At 41.3% G+C, this 16,767-nt stretch overlaps 1 protein-coding gene across 4 annotated transcripts in view; it reads left to right on the top strand.

Annotated features, from left to right (window-relative positions):
* DDX10 (DEAD-box helicase 10) overlaps window positions 1-13,313 on the top strand; it is a 283,882-nt gene extending 270,569 nt beyond the window's left edge. For 2 of the 4 annotated variants that reach the window (XM_035264462.3, XM_078339398.1), the window contains one exon: window positions 12,461-13,313. In XM_035264462.3, coding sequence (XP_035120353.3) covers window positions 12,461-12,497 — 37 coding nt within the window. In that variant the 3' untranslated portion in view covers window positions 12,498-13,313. Of the gene's footprint in view, window positions 1-10,710; window positions 11,390-12,460 lie in introns of those variants that run through there. The other 2 variants (XM_035264461.3, XM_035264463.3) reach the window with 1 other exon arrangement.
* Window positions 13,314-16,767: the final 3,454 nt, after the last annotated feature.

The following is a 16,767-nucleotide window of genomic DNA, read 5'->3' on the forward strand; positions in this document are numbered from 1 at the left end:
TTTTTTGTATTTTTAGTAGAGACGGGGTTTCACCATGTTGACCAGGATGGTCTCGATCTCTTGACCTCGTGATCCACCCGCCTCGGCCTCCCAAAGTGCTGAGATTACAGGCTTGAGCCACCATGCCGGGCCAAAAAGTGTAGTTTTCATATTTCCCCTACCACCTCTGTACTTTCCCCTATTAGTAACATCTGGCATTAGTGTGATATATTTGTTACAACTGATGACTAACATTGATACATTATTATTAACTAATGTCTGTAGTTCAAATTAGAGTTCACTTTTGGTATTGTATATCTTACAGGTTTTGACAAATGTATAATGTCCTGTGTCCATCATTGTAGTATATATACAATAGTTCATTGCCCTCAAAATCCCTGTGCTCCACCTATTTATCCTTCTCTTCTGCCCTGTTAGTTCCTTGCAACCACTGGTCTTTTTATTGTATTCACAGTTTTGCCTTTTCTGGAATGCCATATGGGTGGAATCGTCTATGCAGCCTTTTCAGATTGGCTTCTTTCACTTAGCAATATACTTCTAAGGTTCTGCTATATCTTTTTGTGGCTTGATAGCTCATTTCTTCATATCACTGAAGAATATTCCATGGTATGGCTGTATCACAGTTTGTTCATCTATTGAAAGATATCGGCTGCTTCCGAGTTTTGACAATTATGAATAAAGCGGCTATAAATATTCATGTGCAGGTTTTTGTGTGGTAATAAGTTTTCAGCTCCTTCGGGTAAATATCAAAGGGCATGACAGCGGGATCACATGGTAGAGAGAATATTTAGTTTTTTTTAGAAACTGCTAAACTCTCTTCCAAAGCGGCTGTATCATTTTGCATTACTACCAGCAATAAATGAGAGCCCTTTCACCCCACAGCCCAACCAGTGTCTTATTGTCAGCATTTTAGAGTTTAACCATTTCATCATAATTTTTGTAGTTTAAAGAAAGCTGTTTTTAACTTTTAAAATACAGTGTGAAAATAACGTGCTTTGTCTTTTCAGATTTTGGTTATATGCTGGATTAAATACTGTTCCGCCAAACATGAAATTCCAGCTTAGCAAAGCCCTTCCTTACAAGCAGGGCTGCCCTTTGAGGGACTGTCTTCTCAGCCTCTCAAAGTGAAGGTTCTTACCTGAGATAAGGCTAATAATAATATACTTAATTATAATGAACACATCAAAGACTATCATTGCTTGCTGAGGACCTTAACCTAACAGGGACCCAGAACCTCTCTTTCCTCCCAGAACATTTCTCCCAGGCTCTCACCCTATTTACTGTCCCTTCCTGAGTGTCCCAGCTCCCCAGGAGTTCTCTCATGAGCCATGATAGCACCACTGTACTCCAGCCTGGGCTGAGCAAGACCCTGTCTCAGCGAGGTGGGAGAAGACATCTCAAGTTAAAAGACTTTCACTTTACATGGGGAAGACCAGTATAATCCAGTTAACATCAGCAGAAAAATAAGATGATGCCCACCATGGAGAAAGAAGCTATAGTTAACATTTATAATGCATTTAGTCTGCATATATCACTTATTTAATCTTTCCATGAGGTAGATATTAGTCACATTTACAAACATAAAAATTGGCACTGTGTGATGTTAAGCAGTTTTCCCAAGTTTTAGGCAACTGCCGGGGTTTAAATAAGGTCGGGCTGACTCCAAAGCCGTTTTCTTTTTCTCTGTACCAGAATTTTGGAAAAGATATATTTAACAACAGTAGTTGAATCACTGTTAAGTAACTGATTTTTAAAGCAGCTCTTTCAACATTAAACAGGGAAGCGGGGAAAAGTAGATATTTTTTTACATTATGACATGTGTACATTCCAGAGAGCTTAGGTGTAAAGTTAAGGGGAAAAGTTCCATGGTCACAGTGGCTTCCAGATCTACTGAGCTAAACTTGATAGAGACAAAGTTACGGTAAGATCCAGGCACGATGAACTAGATGCTCTAAAATACCTTCAATAATAAACCTTTTAGGAAACCAAAGATTCTTCTTAATCCTGTAGTTGTGGTTTCTCCTAGTTTTGTCTTCAGATCCTGTGTCTCGGTGTTACCCACAAGATTATTATGTGTTCTGTGCCTTGCTGAAGCCTAAAAGCATTTATTTTCCTGCTTTGCCAGTCTGATAAGCCTCTCACAACAGTGAGGTTAGTCTGATAGGAGTTGTTTTTAGTGAGCCAACGGAAGCTACTAGAACGAGGGGCCTAGTTTTTGGTTTTGTTTGTTTTGCACATTGCTTGTTTTATACATCAGCAATGTATAAACTGTTGAAAAAGGATCTACCCTTCTTTTCTGTAAAGGGCCAGGTAGTAATCATTTTACACTTTGGGGGATAATCACCTCTGCCAGTACAGTGGTGAAGCTCCTGTAGCAATACATGAGCAGGTAGGCGTGGCTGCATCCTCCGTAAAACTGGATGTATACTTCAGGCACTGTGAAGGTTGGCCCACAACAGGTATGGTTCGCTCACCATCCTTTCCTTTGTAAAGCTGGTAGTCCACTTTAAAGTCTTGTTGGAAGCTTTATATACTTTGCAAAATTTACCTCCTCCCCCTCCTCTTTGAAAACGCGAACCAGGTTGGGCATGGTGGCATGCACTTATAGTCCCAGGGAGGTTGAGGCAGGAGGATTGTGTCAGACCAGTTCAAGGCCAGCCTGGGCAACATAGCAAGACCCCCATCTCTAAAAAGAAATAATAATAAAATGGGAACCACTTTTTGTCAGTTTCCAGTCTTGGAGGATCGTCTTTGTTCTCCATTGTATCAGCAGTCAGGGATGTACTTCATTTAGAGTAGCTAGTGGCTTCATATCATCTTCATCCGCTTTGTTTCTTTCCTGGATACCAATGTTTCTTGTTTGTTTTTTCTGAAGGTCTTTCTCCTCAGAAAAAAACAGAAGTTATGAGTTGAGAATTTGCTTTTTGGTCTTATTTTCCATCAACATTAGGTACTTCTTGTGACAAACACGAAAGCAATTTCAGTTTTAACTTCTAGTATTTTTTACAATTGCTGTATTCGCTTATTATGCTCTTTGTTCAAATATTGTATCTGCTGGTGGCAAACCACCCTGAGTCTAAAGTTTGGGATAATGAGGGGCAGTCCCACTGCTACTGCATGTCTTGACGGAACCTGATACCTTTGTCTCAGAGTCAGTAATTTATTGACCGTGCTACATGCTGTCGAAGAAAAAATTTAGTGACACTAAAGAATGGTAATTCAAACTTTATTCAAGGGGTAGGGACCACTGCAATGGGGATTTGTAGTAGGGGTGAGAGATTGAGCTCAACTGCAGGTACAACTTGGACAGGTGAGAGTTAGAGGTTTATAGGGAGGGATCGTTAATGGAAAGTGACTAGGAAGGAACATCAGGGGTATGGAGGCTTCTGGCTAAACAGATTCCACAGGATTCTTACTGAAGGCAGGCCTAGGGGGTGGGAAATTTGACCAGATATTAAGGGTGAGAGTTTTTGTTAAGCAGACTCAGCAGGATTCTTGCCAAAACTGGACTAACTGGGCAGACCTGGAGTAAAGTTGGAGCCCAGTCAGAAAGAGGACTCAGAAGAGCCAGACTCAAGTTTGGTCAAAACAGAGTATCTTTGTCAGTACTTCATTGAGGGTTAAGGTTTTGATGTGATCACACATTTTTAAAGGGATAATAGTTAGATATTATTACAAAGAACATCAAAATTACTCGTTTTTGTTGAAGTGACATGCCAAGTTTTGATCTTTTAATAGTCTTAGAAGTATTGTCTCATTCTCATTCTGAATCTGAAGTTATGGGTCCTTCAGTTTTGCAGTATAATTTCCCTTACGCCATTAATGTTTTAATTTTCACTGTGGCTTTGATACCTTCAGTTTCTTTGGAATTAACGATATAGTGTTAAGAGAACAAAATACAACACAGATTTAAATGTCTGCTTACATACTGGCTTAAAATGAATCATCTATGCTGCAAAGAAGATGAGAATGTAGTTTTAGTCAGAGATCATTCTTTCTGACCCTATGTGACATAGAGTGGGCCTATCAGACACTAAGCAATACAGTAGCTCAGCCCAGTGGGTTTCTTTATTTCTTCAAGAAAGACGTATTAAGCCCTTGGGTACCAAGTCATTGTAACAAAGAATAAGACAAAGTTTTGTCCTTAGGGAACTTGTAATCTAATAGAAGATAAGCACATACACAGTTGCCATAAGGCATTTCAGATGGTGTGATGGAGGTATATGCAATGTGAGGGGCACTCTAAGAGGGCACTTCACTCAGATGGTCATGGGTCAGGGAAGGCTTCCCAGAGCTGGGTCAGGTGAAGGATGGCAATGAGTGAGGATGGCTGCAGAAGCCCTAGAAAACATAGATGGATTTGAGAGATGATCAATTAAATTAAGGATAAAAAAGGAGAAGGTAGCACAAGGATCACTTCTGGGTTTTTAGTGGGGAGTAGTCCTTTTCACTCAGACGTGAAATAAACATAGGAAGAACAGATTTTGGGAAAACATAATAGGAGTATCCAGGAGCTGGTTGAATATGCTGCTCTGGTGGTCTGGAAAAAACTCTAGGCTAACGATGTGTTTTTTTAAGTAATTAGCATTATGGAAGATCGTGGAAATACTTAACTGCATGAGAATATCCAGAATGACTATGTGAGATGAGAATAGTTGAGGCCCAATGATGGAACCTGGGGAAATAAGCATTTATGTAATGGATAGAGGAAGAGGAAACTGGGAAGGTACAATCAGGGAGGTTGTAGTGAACCTTTAAGTACTTTAAATTTAGATGATTGCTGATTACATCTCATATGGAAGTTGCAGTCATGGTGAAATTTAAGCTGTCCATTGACAGAGCGTTAGCTCAGCAGAAGTTGTGTTTGAAAAAACAAGTTACTGGGTTTAGCCATAATTTGGCCACTTACATAATTTTAAAAAACATGCAAAGCCAAAATTTAGAACACCGGAACTTGTGATATTAAAAACAGAGGATTAGTCAGCAGACAGGAGCCTGGGCACCCACAGACTGGATTGAGTGTTCTGGGGGTGCTCCCACACGTGACAACTCTCCTCTGTAACTCTGCTGGAAGTCGAATTAGAAACAAAATCCTTTGAAATGTTGCCTTTTTTGTTGCAGTGATGGTAATTCTTGGGACTTTGAACAACCGTTAACCATCATTATTTTTACTATTTAGATGAATGGACCTTTATTGAATGAATTCTTTAAGTCATCTTCAGAGATGAAGACAAGGAGCCCCAGACCTCAAAAAGCTAACAATTTAGTAGGCAGAAGAAGAAATCTATACAAAATTACAATGTATAAGGTGGAATCCTTGAGGAAGAGATGTCATTTGAACTGGCTGTTGAAGGATAAGGGAGGTTTCTATAGTTAGAAAACAGGAACGAGAATTCCAGATGGAGAAGCTAAAGCATGTCCAGGGTATAGAAAGGAGCCCCAAAGAGCAGGGGACATATTACGGGGGGTTAATGCAGAATGGGTTACAGAGGCAGGCTTATACCAGATCACGAGAACCACTAAAATTTTTATGAAAAAGACAAGAGCCAAGCTGTGCTTTACAAAGACTGCTTCTCTAAGCATCCTTACAATTGAAAAGAGAAATGATATTTCAACAAGAGCCTTTATTTAAGGTTCTTCTTTTTTTTTTTTTCCATTTTCTTGAGGGGAGAGTGGGCATGGAAACCATTATTGAATGGCTTCCTAAGAAGGCTGATGTGTAAAACTGAAAAGTAAAATTATCAGGAATTCTCACAGGTTTCTCCATAAGATCCATGGAGTACCATTTTCTGGCCTGGAATGATGACTTCCAACCATTTTATCATCACAGAGAACTTTTGTTTTCAACCATAATGGTCCCATGTTTTGAAAGATTTTTGTCTCTCAAGAAAGTGAATAACGTTTCACATTTGTTTCATTAACAAAGATGTGGCCAGGTGCGGTGGCTCAAGCCTGTAATCCCAGCACTTTGGGAAGCCGAGGCGGGTGGATCATGAGGTCAAGAGATCGAGACCATCCTGGTCAACATGGTGTAACCCCATCTCTACTAAATATACAAAAAATTAGCTGGGCATGGTGGCGCATGCCTGTAGTCCCAGCTACTCGGGAGGCTGAGGCAGGAGAATTGCCTGAACCCAGGAGGCGGAGGTTACGGTGAGCTGCGATCCCGCCATTGCACTCCAGCCTGGGTAACAAGAGCGAAACTCCATCTCAAAACAAAAACAAAAACAAAGATGTAATTTCCAGTTCATCCAAGTTTCTGAAGTACCAAGCATTTACAAGGCTCAGTTATTAGAATTCTAGACAAAAGCAAAGAAATCCCACAACTTCGTGTTTGGCGTACAATTGTAGATTTTTTAAAAAAATACTGAAAATAACCCGTGATTCATATATCTCGACCTACGTAGTCTCGCCTTTTCCCATACTTCTGTAGACACAGGGAACCTAAGTTGGAGGTCAGGTTATCAACAGGAGTGAAGATTCTGTAGCATACCTACTCTGTGTGCTTTTGAGCCTTGTGGAATAACAAAGAATAATTGACATATACCTAGCCACCCAGAACTTCAAATGTAATTTTTTTCTTTTATTTATTGCAAAGAGTAATTACAGACTCATTACAGAAAAATGAGAAGACATCTATACTGGCAAAAAGAACATTTTTAAAAGTCTTCCAAAACTTTTTTATGCAAACTTACATATATGCTTTTAAAAATACAAATGGACTCTCTTTTTGTATTGGTTTATAACTGTTTTCAGTGTTTATTAAAAGCAGTTCCTGCAACAATATTTTTAATAGCTCCATAGTATCTTATTTCTAATTTTATAACCTATTCAGTCCTTTATGGCTGGACTGTGGGATTTCTAACCTTCTGAAATTAAAAGTAGCTATCTGTTGAATACCCTTGTGCTTAAATCTTTGTCTAGATCTCTAATTATTTCCTTCAGATAAAGTCCCAGAAGAAAAATTGCTGGGTATATATTTTTTTTAAAGACTTTTGAAAGGTGCTGCCAAATTGCCCTCCAGAAAGATTATGCCATTTGCATGTTCACTCAGAAGTTTACCTTCTAACTGGGAGTTAAGAAGCATCCAGTTGGAAAAGAAAATCACTTTAGTATCAGGAAATAGCAATATTAGGTGCAAAATGACTAATTGATAATTAGTGCTTTACACTTCAGAAGAAATAGGTCACTTTTAATAGGCAGATTGGACCTTTCATGGGAGGGAATTGGAGATGATTCTTGAAGGCCAAAGGAAGACCCAGAAGAGGGAGGTGCCACATCTACAGTGAACACCGGTGGAAATGACAAAGTGTCTGCCAGTCTCACGAGTGAGGGCCATGCCTGAGGAGTGAGGGACTGACCTGAACATCCTAACCTCAAGTTTTCCTCCAGCTCTTTTGTTTCTCATGAAATTAACACTTATTCTGGGGTGATGAGGTAACTACAAGTATCTGAAAACACTAAAATGTTGAAACCAGGAAATCAACCCTATTGAAAAAAATCAGTTCAACTCTAGGAGTATTTTGATGTTTTGTTTCAGAAAATTTAGAAATTCAGAAAGTTATATTCCATTTAAAACTCAATTACAAATAAAGATTTTAAAATTGAATTCACATTCCAAAGTTAGGTCTTTTTTTTTTTTTTAATTATTAGCAATGAGTGAATTGTTTGGCTCAGATGGTTGCTTCTGTGTATCCATTTTCACAACAATTTCCAAATCATTGAAATAGAATTTCCGTGTCATCATCTGTTCATATTACATATTACATGATGATTTTTTTCTCTGTGGTGTGATGTGTCCTTTAAATGGCACACTAGACATTACTAATGAAGTCTGTTTTATTTGGATTATTGCAAGACTGGTATCTCTGAATTCTTTTAGCTCTACTTTTTATTTTTATAGCAGGAGTTGGGCTTTTGGGGTGCTGAGTTGAGCCATGCTTTTGCTTTTTAAGATGTGCTTTATCATCCATTATGTTGCACTGTTTTAATGCTGAACGGTGATATGTTTGTTTTTGACCCTTGCCTCGACATTTGAAGAATATGGCAAGAGTCTAACACTTTAAGTCCCATGGAAGTACTGACATGAAGACAATCTGCAGAGCTCAGGCTTGGACTTGCCCCCATTTTGCAGGTCACCCCCTAGCTGTCAGTCATCTCAGAACCTCCTTACCTCCTTCTGCCTAGTGGAGAACACTTACTTCAGTCCTTTTACAACCTCTGTTGCATTTTCATTATTTCAGTGAACCTGTTATCTTCGGAGTGTTTTGCTGTCTCTTTGGTAAATGGCACCAGTGATGTGCTGCCCCCTATGGCACCTAACAGAACTCATGATTGAAAGATGCAAGCGCTCCTCCCAGAACTTGCGGAAAATAAAAACTCAAGAAACTAGAATTCTGTCTTACACATATTAGACTGTTAACCCATCAGAAAGAAGTCCCTGTTCCTCACTGGATCCAGTGAGCTCCAGGTGAACACTAGCTAGATGGAGTCAGAACCCCACTGCCTGCCTGATTCATCAGGACGAAAATAAAAGGGAGCCCTCTAGTGCCACTCCATTTGGAAGAGACCATTTCTGAAAATACCAGATAGTGGCTATAGTTTGCTTTCTGCTTCCTAATTATTTTCTAGGTTTATTACATTATCTCCCTTTTGGTAATTTATCTATAGAATGTCAATACTGTTTTTAATAATTAATTCGTTATATAGATTGCTGCTTATTTGCAATAGAAAGTAATATAAAGGGCTTTTCCAGAATTTGAAGTGACCCACAAAGCAGCAAAGCTGCCCATTGTGAAAATACTTTGACTACATAAAGTTTCCACCTTTTATTATCTGAGCCACCTGTTTCCTGCAGGGCAGGTAATGTGCAGGAGCACATTCACAGAGGAGGCAGTAGACAGCCCACTACTTAGGCCATTTCTGATGAGCCGATCTGAGATGCACTTGACTTAATAGGCGGAGCAAAAATCAGTATGCCCTTTAACCAGATAAATCCTGGCACTATAACCCTGTGGGATTGTCACAGGACTGGCCATACTCATAAGAAGATCAGGACACAATACCTTTTTTTTTTTTTAAAAGACCCTTTTTCACTAAGAATTATTTTAATTCTTTGCTGACTGAATTTGTATCACAGGAAACTCACGTCATCTCTCCCGGCACTCTTAAAATGCAGTGATTTGTGGCTTTAAATGACCTCATAGTGTCATCTGGTTTGCCTTTCCTCCAATGGTGAAAGAGAATGGCTGAGTCGGAGCACTGGGCACTTCTGGGAGGTAATTGGAGGGATTATTTCCAGTTTTGCATCAAGCTGGTCCTCAATGGTTGTGATGATTAGGCACATTCACTTTGATATCCAGGCTGTCTTCAGGAGTAAACCAGGCCACTAGAACTTGAGCGGTTTGTTCTCTTTTGGAACCATCTTGTGCTTGGGATATAATGTAATATTTCTGTGATTTTTTTTTTTTGTTGCTGATTACATATAGTGAATCTGAGGGTTTAAAAGGGAATCGTTTATAGACAGAAAGTTAACATGTATTGAGCACTACTGTGTGTTCTCATTTATATAATTTCATGTAATTCTCACAATTTTAAATAAATAATTTCTGTCTTTACAAATAAGAAAACTGTGGCTTAGAAGTGTTAGTTAAGGGTCTGTGTTGATGCCAAACCAGTGCTGTTTCCACAGTTACTGGCATTTAAATGTTGACTGAGTTAACTCCGGTTGCTTTCGAAAGCCTGCTTTTGGGGCTGGATTCAGTATCATTCATATCTGGATTTGAATCCCATGGGTCCAGTCCTTTAACCTCTCTTAACCTCATTGCAGAATGAGACTAACGCAGTCCACACTGAGGGTTGCCATGAATAGAAATGACATAAGCTATGTAAGATGTGTAGCACAGTGCCAGACTCTGAGTGAGCCTTGATTCATGGTTGCTCCTGCTAATAGATGGACTTTTTATTTTGTTTGAATCATGTATCCAATAACTGGGTCATCTTGGAACAGATAAATATCTCAAAATGCTTTGAGGAGGATGTTTTGCTTTTTCTTCTATTTTTAGCATATCAAGTGATTTCTCTACTTTCAGAAATTAGCTTTGGTTTTATGGTCTGTGTCTTGGGTATGTACAAAATACTGCGGTAATGTTTGCTTTCTTAAGGCTGTGTGTGTGTCTTTGATACAGATTTTTAAATGGAGGAAATTTATTTGATGTCTTAAGTAATCTGTAATTTAACGTCTCAAGTTCTGTTTTATGCACGATCTCTAGATCACAACTTAAACAACAGATATTAGAAGCAGTACCTGGTGTCCAGATAGCTCTTAGCTTGCAGACTGCTCCCTAAAGATAACCTGACTTTCAGTAGATGTAGTTTGATGTGGCAGGACAAGCATACACTGAAGCCAGACATGTCTGTGGTGCCTCTCAGTGTCCTCAAATTGTGGATGGTACAGCTGTAACTTCCTGGAATTCTTGTGAAGATTGGATGACCCACTGGGAGCAAAGTACCTTGCGCATGCCTGGTGCATGGTAGGACCTATTTACTGATGGGAAGGCGCTTACTAATTATTCAGGTATCTTGATGTTGCCATGGTTTCCTTCCTTCTTAAATAATGTCATTTTACCAACTATCTGTTAATTTCGTCCTATGTTAAATGTTTGATTTCATACTGAGTCTAAAGTAAATCTTCGGATTTCTTCTCACCAGTGATGCCAGGAAGCAGGGGATGACGAAGAGGAACAACAGTGAAGTGGAAGACCTGGGACCCACGAGGTGTAACAGAAAGAAGGCCAAGTGGGACACGTTAGAGCCTTTGGATACCGGCCTGTCTTTAGCGGAGGACGAAGAGCTTGTGTTACATCTGCTAAGAAGTCAAAGCTAAATACTTCCTGTGCCTTCTCCTTGAAACCTCGGTTAGGACTGCGTGGCCAGAAGCTGGAAAACAACTGATTTGGGGGCGCGTGGGAACCGTATGTCCCATTACCAAGGGGCACATTTCTGGGTAGAAGCAGTCATATCTCCACGGCCCTCTCACAGGACATGCTTTGTGCCGTCACTGAGCATACTCAGAACAAGGGTGGATGATACCATTTCCTGACCCCGTTTTCCAACATGTGTTCTGTTAGATTTTTATCCATGGGTTCCTGTACCCTGTCATTGGAAATGCGTCCTTTGCGTTCCTGGCAAGTTCCGGAGCTCTGTGTCATTGTTAGACATTCCTGTCTTGCTCACGGTACAGAAATTTCTATGTTACGGTTAGAATTGCTCATGACTTTGATGTATTTAATACTTGCAAAGAGACCGAGTATAGTGGACTAGCCCTAAGAAAGAATGTGTATTTTTGAATTGAGATGATCAATAATAAACATATTTCCTATAAAAGAAAGTATTTATGTCTGCATTGTGTCCCGTAGCGTAAGAGGACTCTCAAAGGCAGGTTCCTGCAGTGCTTGGCCAGTTACTGAAACAGCGAATCTGTCGTATTCTTAAGTTAGCCTTCTCAAGGATATCATTTAACTTAACACTTGCCGTATCGACATCGGCAGAAGTTCTGAATCTGAAGACTGACTGAAACACGGTCTCTGACCGCGCACGTGGTAGCTGCAGGTCCTCTGCAAGTGCTCCGGTCAGCAGCTGCCACAGAGCCCCACCCAGACCCAGCTCCTGGTCTTGAGTACGACACACAACAAGACAGAGCCTCTTTTTTTGTTACAAATAACTCAGATTTCTTCAAGGGAAAGAATATGCTAAAGAAACGGGTCTTGACATGAAACTGATTTTATCATAGATTTGCCACCCTCTCATGATTCTCTCCCTCTCCTATTTTCCCACTCCGTGCACAAACATTTTCAGTAACAGGTGCAAATAAATTATAAATACAGGGAAGAGGAATGATGGCCTTATACCTGGATATCTCAAACCTTTCCAACTCGGGTTGGGTCTGTATTTGTCTTGGAAAATGTCTCCTCCTTTTTTATTTGGTATCCTTGTGAGGTGGCACCAACGTCATTTCGCCATCAAAATGAAATCAGGCGACGCCTCAGCTTCTCCCTCTTCCCACGCTTTGCTTTCTTACTGGTTCTTTTGATGTCTCTTCTGGAACAACCTTTTTTTTTTTCTTTTTCTTTTTTGAGACAGAGTTTTGCTCTTGTTGCCCAGGCTGGATTGAGTGCAATGGCACGATGTCGGCTCACTGCAACCTCTGCCTACTGGGTTCAAGTGATTCTCCTGCCTCAGTTTCCTGAGCAGCTAGGATTACAGGTGCCCGCCACCACGTCCGGCTAATTTTTTGTATTTTTGTAGAGATGGGGTTTCTCCATGTTGGTCAGGCTGGTCTTGAACGCCTGACCTCAGGTGAGCCACCTACCTTAGCCTCCCGAAGTGTTGGGATTACAGGCGTGAGCCACTGTGCCCAGCCACAACTTTCTTATCCATTGTTTCTTCTCTCTTCTCACAGCTGCTGCCTTCAGTCAGAGTTCAGTCTCCCGTCATGACCTGCTGAGGCCCCTGTAAGATCTCCTGCCTGGCCACTCTGCCTCTGCTCTCACATTTCTCCAACCCAGCCTTCCCCTGGTGCTTAGAATTCTCTTCACAGCACGTGGATCTCAGCACACTCCTCTCCGGCTGTTCCTTCTATGATACTACAGTGCTTATCATGCGATGTTACAGACATTTGTTTATACATCCGTTGCCCCTTTTATATGACAAGTTTCTTGAAAGAATAAAAGGGCCATGTTTCATCCCCAGAGCCAAATGTGGCAACTGCCCTATAGTTGCTTAGTGAATCAATGAGAGGATGCTATAAAATCAGCTCAATTTGTAAAGATCTTTTGTAGCACGTTGCCCTGTCACTTCTGGTAAGAAGGATGCTGAATGATGCAAATGAGAACTTAGATGAGACGGCTGTATAGAGAAGAAAGGGGAAAGTGGTTGGGAAAGGAATTCAGTGGACAACAACCTGGGTAGATTTTTTAAATTACAGTTTCCAGCCAGGCATGGTGGCTCAAGCCTGTAATCCCAGCACTTTGGGAGGCTGAGGCAGGAGGATTACTTTGGGAGGCTGAGGCCACGGGTTTGAGACTTGCCTGGGCAACTTTGTGAGACCTTGTCTCTACAAATAGTTCAAAAATCAGCTGGATGTGGTGGTACACATCTGTGGCCTTAGCTACTTGGGAGGCTGTAGTGGGAAGATGGCTTGGGCCCAGGAGGTCAAGGCTGCAGTGAGCTGTGACCGCGCCACTGTGTTCCAACCTGGGTGACAGAGTGAGACCCTGTCTCAAAAAAAAAAATAAAAAAGGTTTCTGATACAGGATCTCTTGGCCTTGAATATTTTCAGAAGACATAAAGATGCAAGAGTCTGTAAACAGAAGGTTTACCACTGAATTTACCCTGTGTGGTTTCACATTGTTTCTCCTGACCCAAGTAAGGAATTCAGGCAGTTTACTCCCCGTGTAGAAACATCGATTCAACATACTGCAAGGCCTTTGGTTCATAGACTAGTTTGAGTTGTATTTTGCGGCTGGAACTGAATGGATCCTGACTGTTGTATACGTTATAGGGGCTTAGTGTGCAGAATTTTGAAAACGAGTTAAAAAAGATCAGACTAGTGCTCATAGAAAGCTTGGGTAACAGGTAATTAAGTGGGTTAAACCACCTGTTTTGGCTCCCTGTCATTTTTGCCATGTGAGTATGTTTAGTGGTAATAGACCCTTTTTTCTCTGACATCAGGGGTGGGTGCTCGGTTAAAATCTGGCCAGCCATCAGAACCCATCTCTGAGAGACAGAGATTGGCACAGCTTTAATACCCAGGTGGGGTATTAAAGTCTAAAATAATTAGATTATTTTATTAAAGTCTAAAACAATTAGACTCCTTCCCTGTGAGTGATAAGAAATTCCCAACACATAGGGAGTTACTATGAAGGGAGGATGTAGACGTAAAGCCCTGGCTGCCTCTGGGCGACTGGGGAGAATAAGACCAACACACCGAGGCAAGCAGAGTAATGAGATAAAGAAAAGGCCCCGGATGACGCTGTTTGAGCCCCTGGGCTTCACCCAAATCTATTTCGTGGACTTCCAGGTTATAGCATGGATGAGTACATGTACATTTCTTTTTTGCATAAAATATCTTGGGTTGTATTTCTGTCCCTGAAACTGAATAGATCCTAATGTATGTGTCATAGGGCTTTTCCCTTTGCCAATTTTGAAAAACAGTTAAGGCATCAGAATCACGCTGGTAGGAAACTCAGGTGACAACATGATGGATTATATTTTGTTCAGCAGATACTCCAGACCCCTCTCTCCCTTGGGAAATATATACTTAACAGCCCACCAATATTGGGCTTGGTCATGTGCCCTGCTTTTTAGCCCATAATACACAGTAGAAGTGACTGTGGGGTGGCTACACAAGAGCTTTTTAAATTTAATTTTATTTTTTTGAGATGGAGTTTCACCCTTGTTGCCCAGGCTAGAGTGCAATGGCATGATCTTGACTCACCACAACCTCCACAAGCGATTCTACTGCCTCAGGGATTATAGGCATGCACCATCACACCCAGCTAATTGTGTATTTTCAGTTGAGATGGGGTTTCTCCATGTTGGTCAGGCTGGTCTCAAAATCCCGACCTAAGGTGATCCACCTGCCTTGGCCTCCCAAAGTGCTGGGATTACAGGCATGAGCCACCATATCCAGCCACATGCAGAGCTTTTAAGCTGCATCGATGTTTCCATCAGTCCTCCTGCCTGACACCTTCAGACCAGCATGAATCAGAAGACACTCCTCAGTCTGGGTCCAAGGTGAGAAGGCAGATGAAGCAGAACTACAGCCACCTCTCAAACCCACAGAACAAGAAATCCACTGAGACTTGGGGGTTTATTACAGTAAAGCCTAATAATACACAAGGTGGGAACAACACATAACCAGTGAGAAAGAACAGTCATTCATTCGACAAATGTTAATAAATTCAGCAACTACCATATACCAGGCCTCGTACTTGTGAGAGATACAAACAGTTCCTTCCTTTGCTACTGTGCAGTAGGGGGAGAGAGAAGCAATTTCATAATTTGAATGCACCTTGAAAAGTGCAGACGAAATGAAGATTGTTGTTTCAGGGAACTCTTGCTGGAATGCAGGAAGGAAGGAGGATGTAGGTAGTTGCTTGGTCTGGGACCCAGACAATAATTCTTGTTTGATGCTTAATGAAGGCTAAGGGGCCATTCATCAGACTCATGTAAAAGGATCCCTAAAATTACATAAATCTCTGATGGATACAACCAGCAGCAGAACCCTTTGGAGGACTGCCATCTCATAAGCTTAACATGGCATTTTAGATTTGTTTGGGGCTGTAAAAAACTGTTAAGTTTAATTAAATGTAATTAATTTTGTTACACAACATTTGAAATATGCTGAACATGAAAAGTCACCTCAACTGCCAGAGGATGCAGATGTTCCTAGGAGGATGGGAGGTGGCGGTGTGGGTAAAGGGGAAAGGGCCTGCAACCCAGATTTCAAACCCTGCCTTTTAAGACCATTTTAATTAGACATGTAATCATAGGGTGGTTTTCTTCCACAGCCCCTGCTGATCAGACAGCCCAGGGCAGACATGTTTTATACCATATTACCTAATGCCTGCTGACTCAGGAATTCTAACCCATTAGCCTGTGAGGGAGGCTGGCCCCAAAAGCTCGGTCCAAACAAGGATGAATTGAGTGAATAATTTTTTTACTCTCAGAAACTGAAATTTAGGTAGTGAGCAAAATTGGAAGGTTATGAGACAGACAGACCAGGGAGCACATGATAGGCAAAAAGAGCTCGAATTAAGAGTTAGTTAAAACTGTGGGTGAAAAAGAATTGGCAAAAAGACAAGAGTAAGTGCTGAGGAACCCAGCTGGTCATAGGACTGGAAGCAACGCACAGAAATCACGGTCAGGGCCATCTGCGGAAGACTCCCAGATCTAAGCTGACCCTCTGGTTCTTGTCTCCACGAGGCTTCACCTTTTCATGGGTCTTCTTCTTGGATTCCTGTATAAGTCTGGCTCCTCCGCCTGAGGTGTAAGACCACCATTGTCCTGCCTGAGCTAGGCTGAGTGAGTCTTTGGGTTTTTTGTAACCCAAAGAGTTTCAGTAAAACTCAGAATACTCCAGTGCAGTGCTTCTTAGATTTTAATGTGCATGCGAATTGCCAAACTCAGCAGTGTGTTCGTGAAGCATCCTGTGTTGGTGACTTCTCTACGAAGCGCTTCCTTTGGCCTCCAGGCCATTCCCCCACATTGTTGTGATGGGGCTTTCACTGAAGAAGGCTCATTACTCTTCTTAAAGTGCACACTCTGATTCGGTACTTCTGGGTGGGTCTTGAGATTCTGCGTTTCTAACAAACTCCTAGGAGGTGGTGAGGCTGCTGGCATATTTGAGAAGCAAGGTTCTAGCGGAATTCAGAGAGGTATTCATGTCATTATTGACAGATACGGATTCAATCCAAGTTCAGGAAACAGATGGCGCACACAAATTAGGAGAATTCTAAGGGGGTTTAATAAAATAATTATTTGAATAGGAAGGACAGGGTAAGGAAACCACAAAGCATTGTCTGCCCCGAAGCTAGGAATAGAAGCATTACCATCCCTCGCCCTGAGGGGATGAGAGTGTTCAGCTTTCAGAATCTGGAAGGAGAGAGACCATAAACGTCTGCTTTGTGACCTTCAGTTGAGATGAGCTGCCAGGCTGAGGTGACCACAGGGAAGAAGCCACAGAATACAAACACTGACCTCACT

The sequence above is a fragment of the Callithrix jacchus genome, chromosome 10 (genome assembly GCF_049354715.1).
Source record: "Callithrix jacchus isolate 240 chromosome 10, calJac240_pri, whole genome shotgun sequence".
Classification (NCBI taxonomy): Eukaryota; Metazoa; Chordata; class Mammalia; order Primates; family Cebidae; genus Callithrix; species Callithrix jacchus.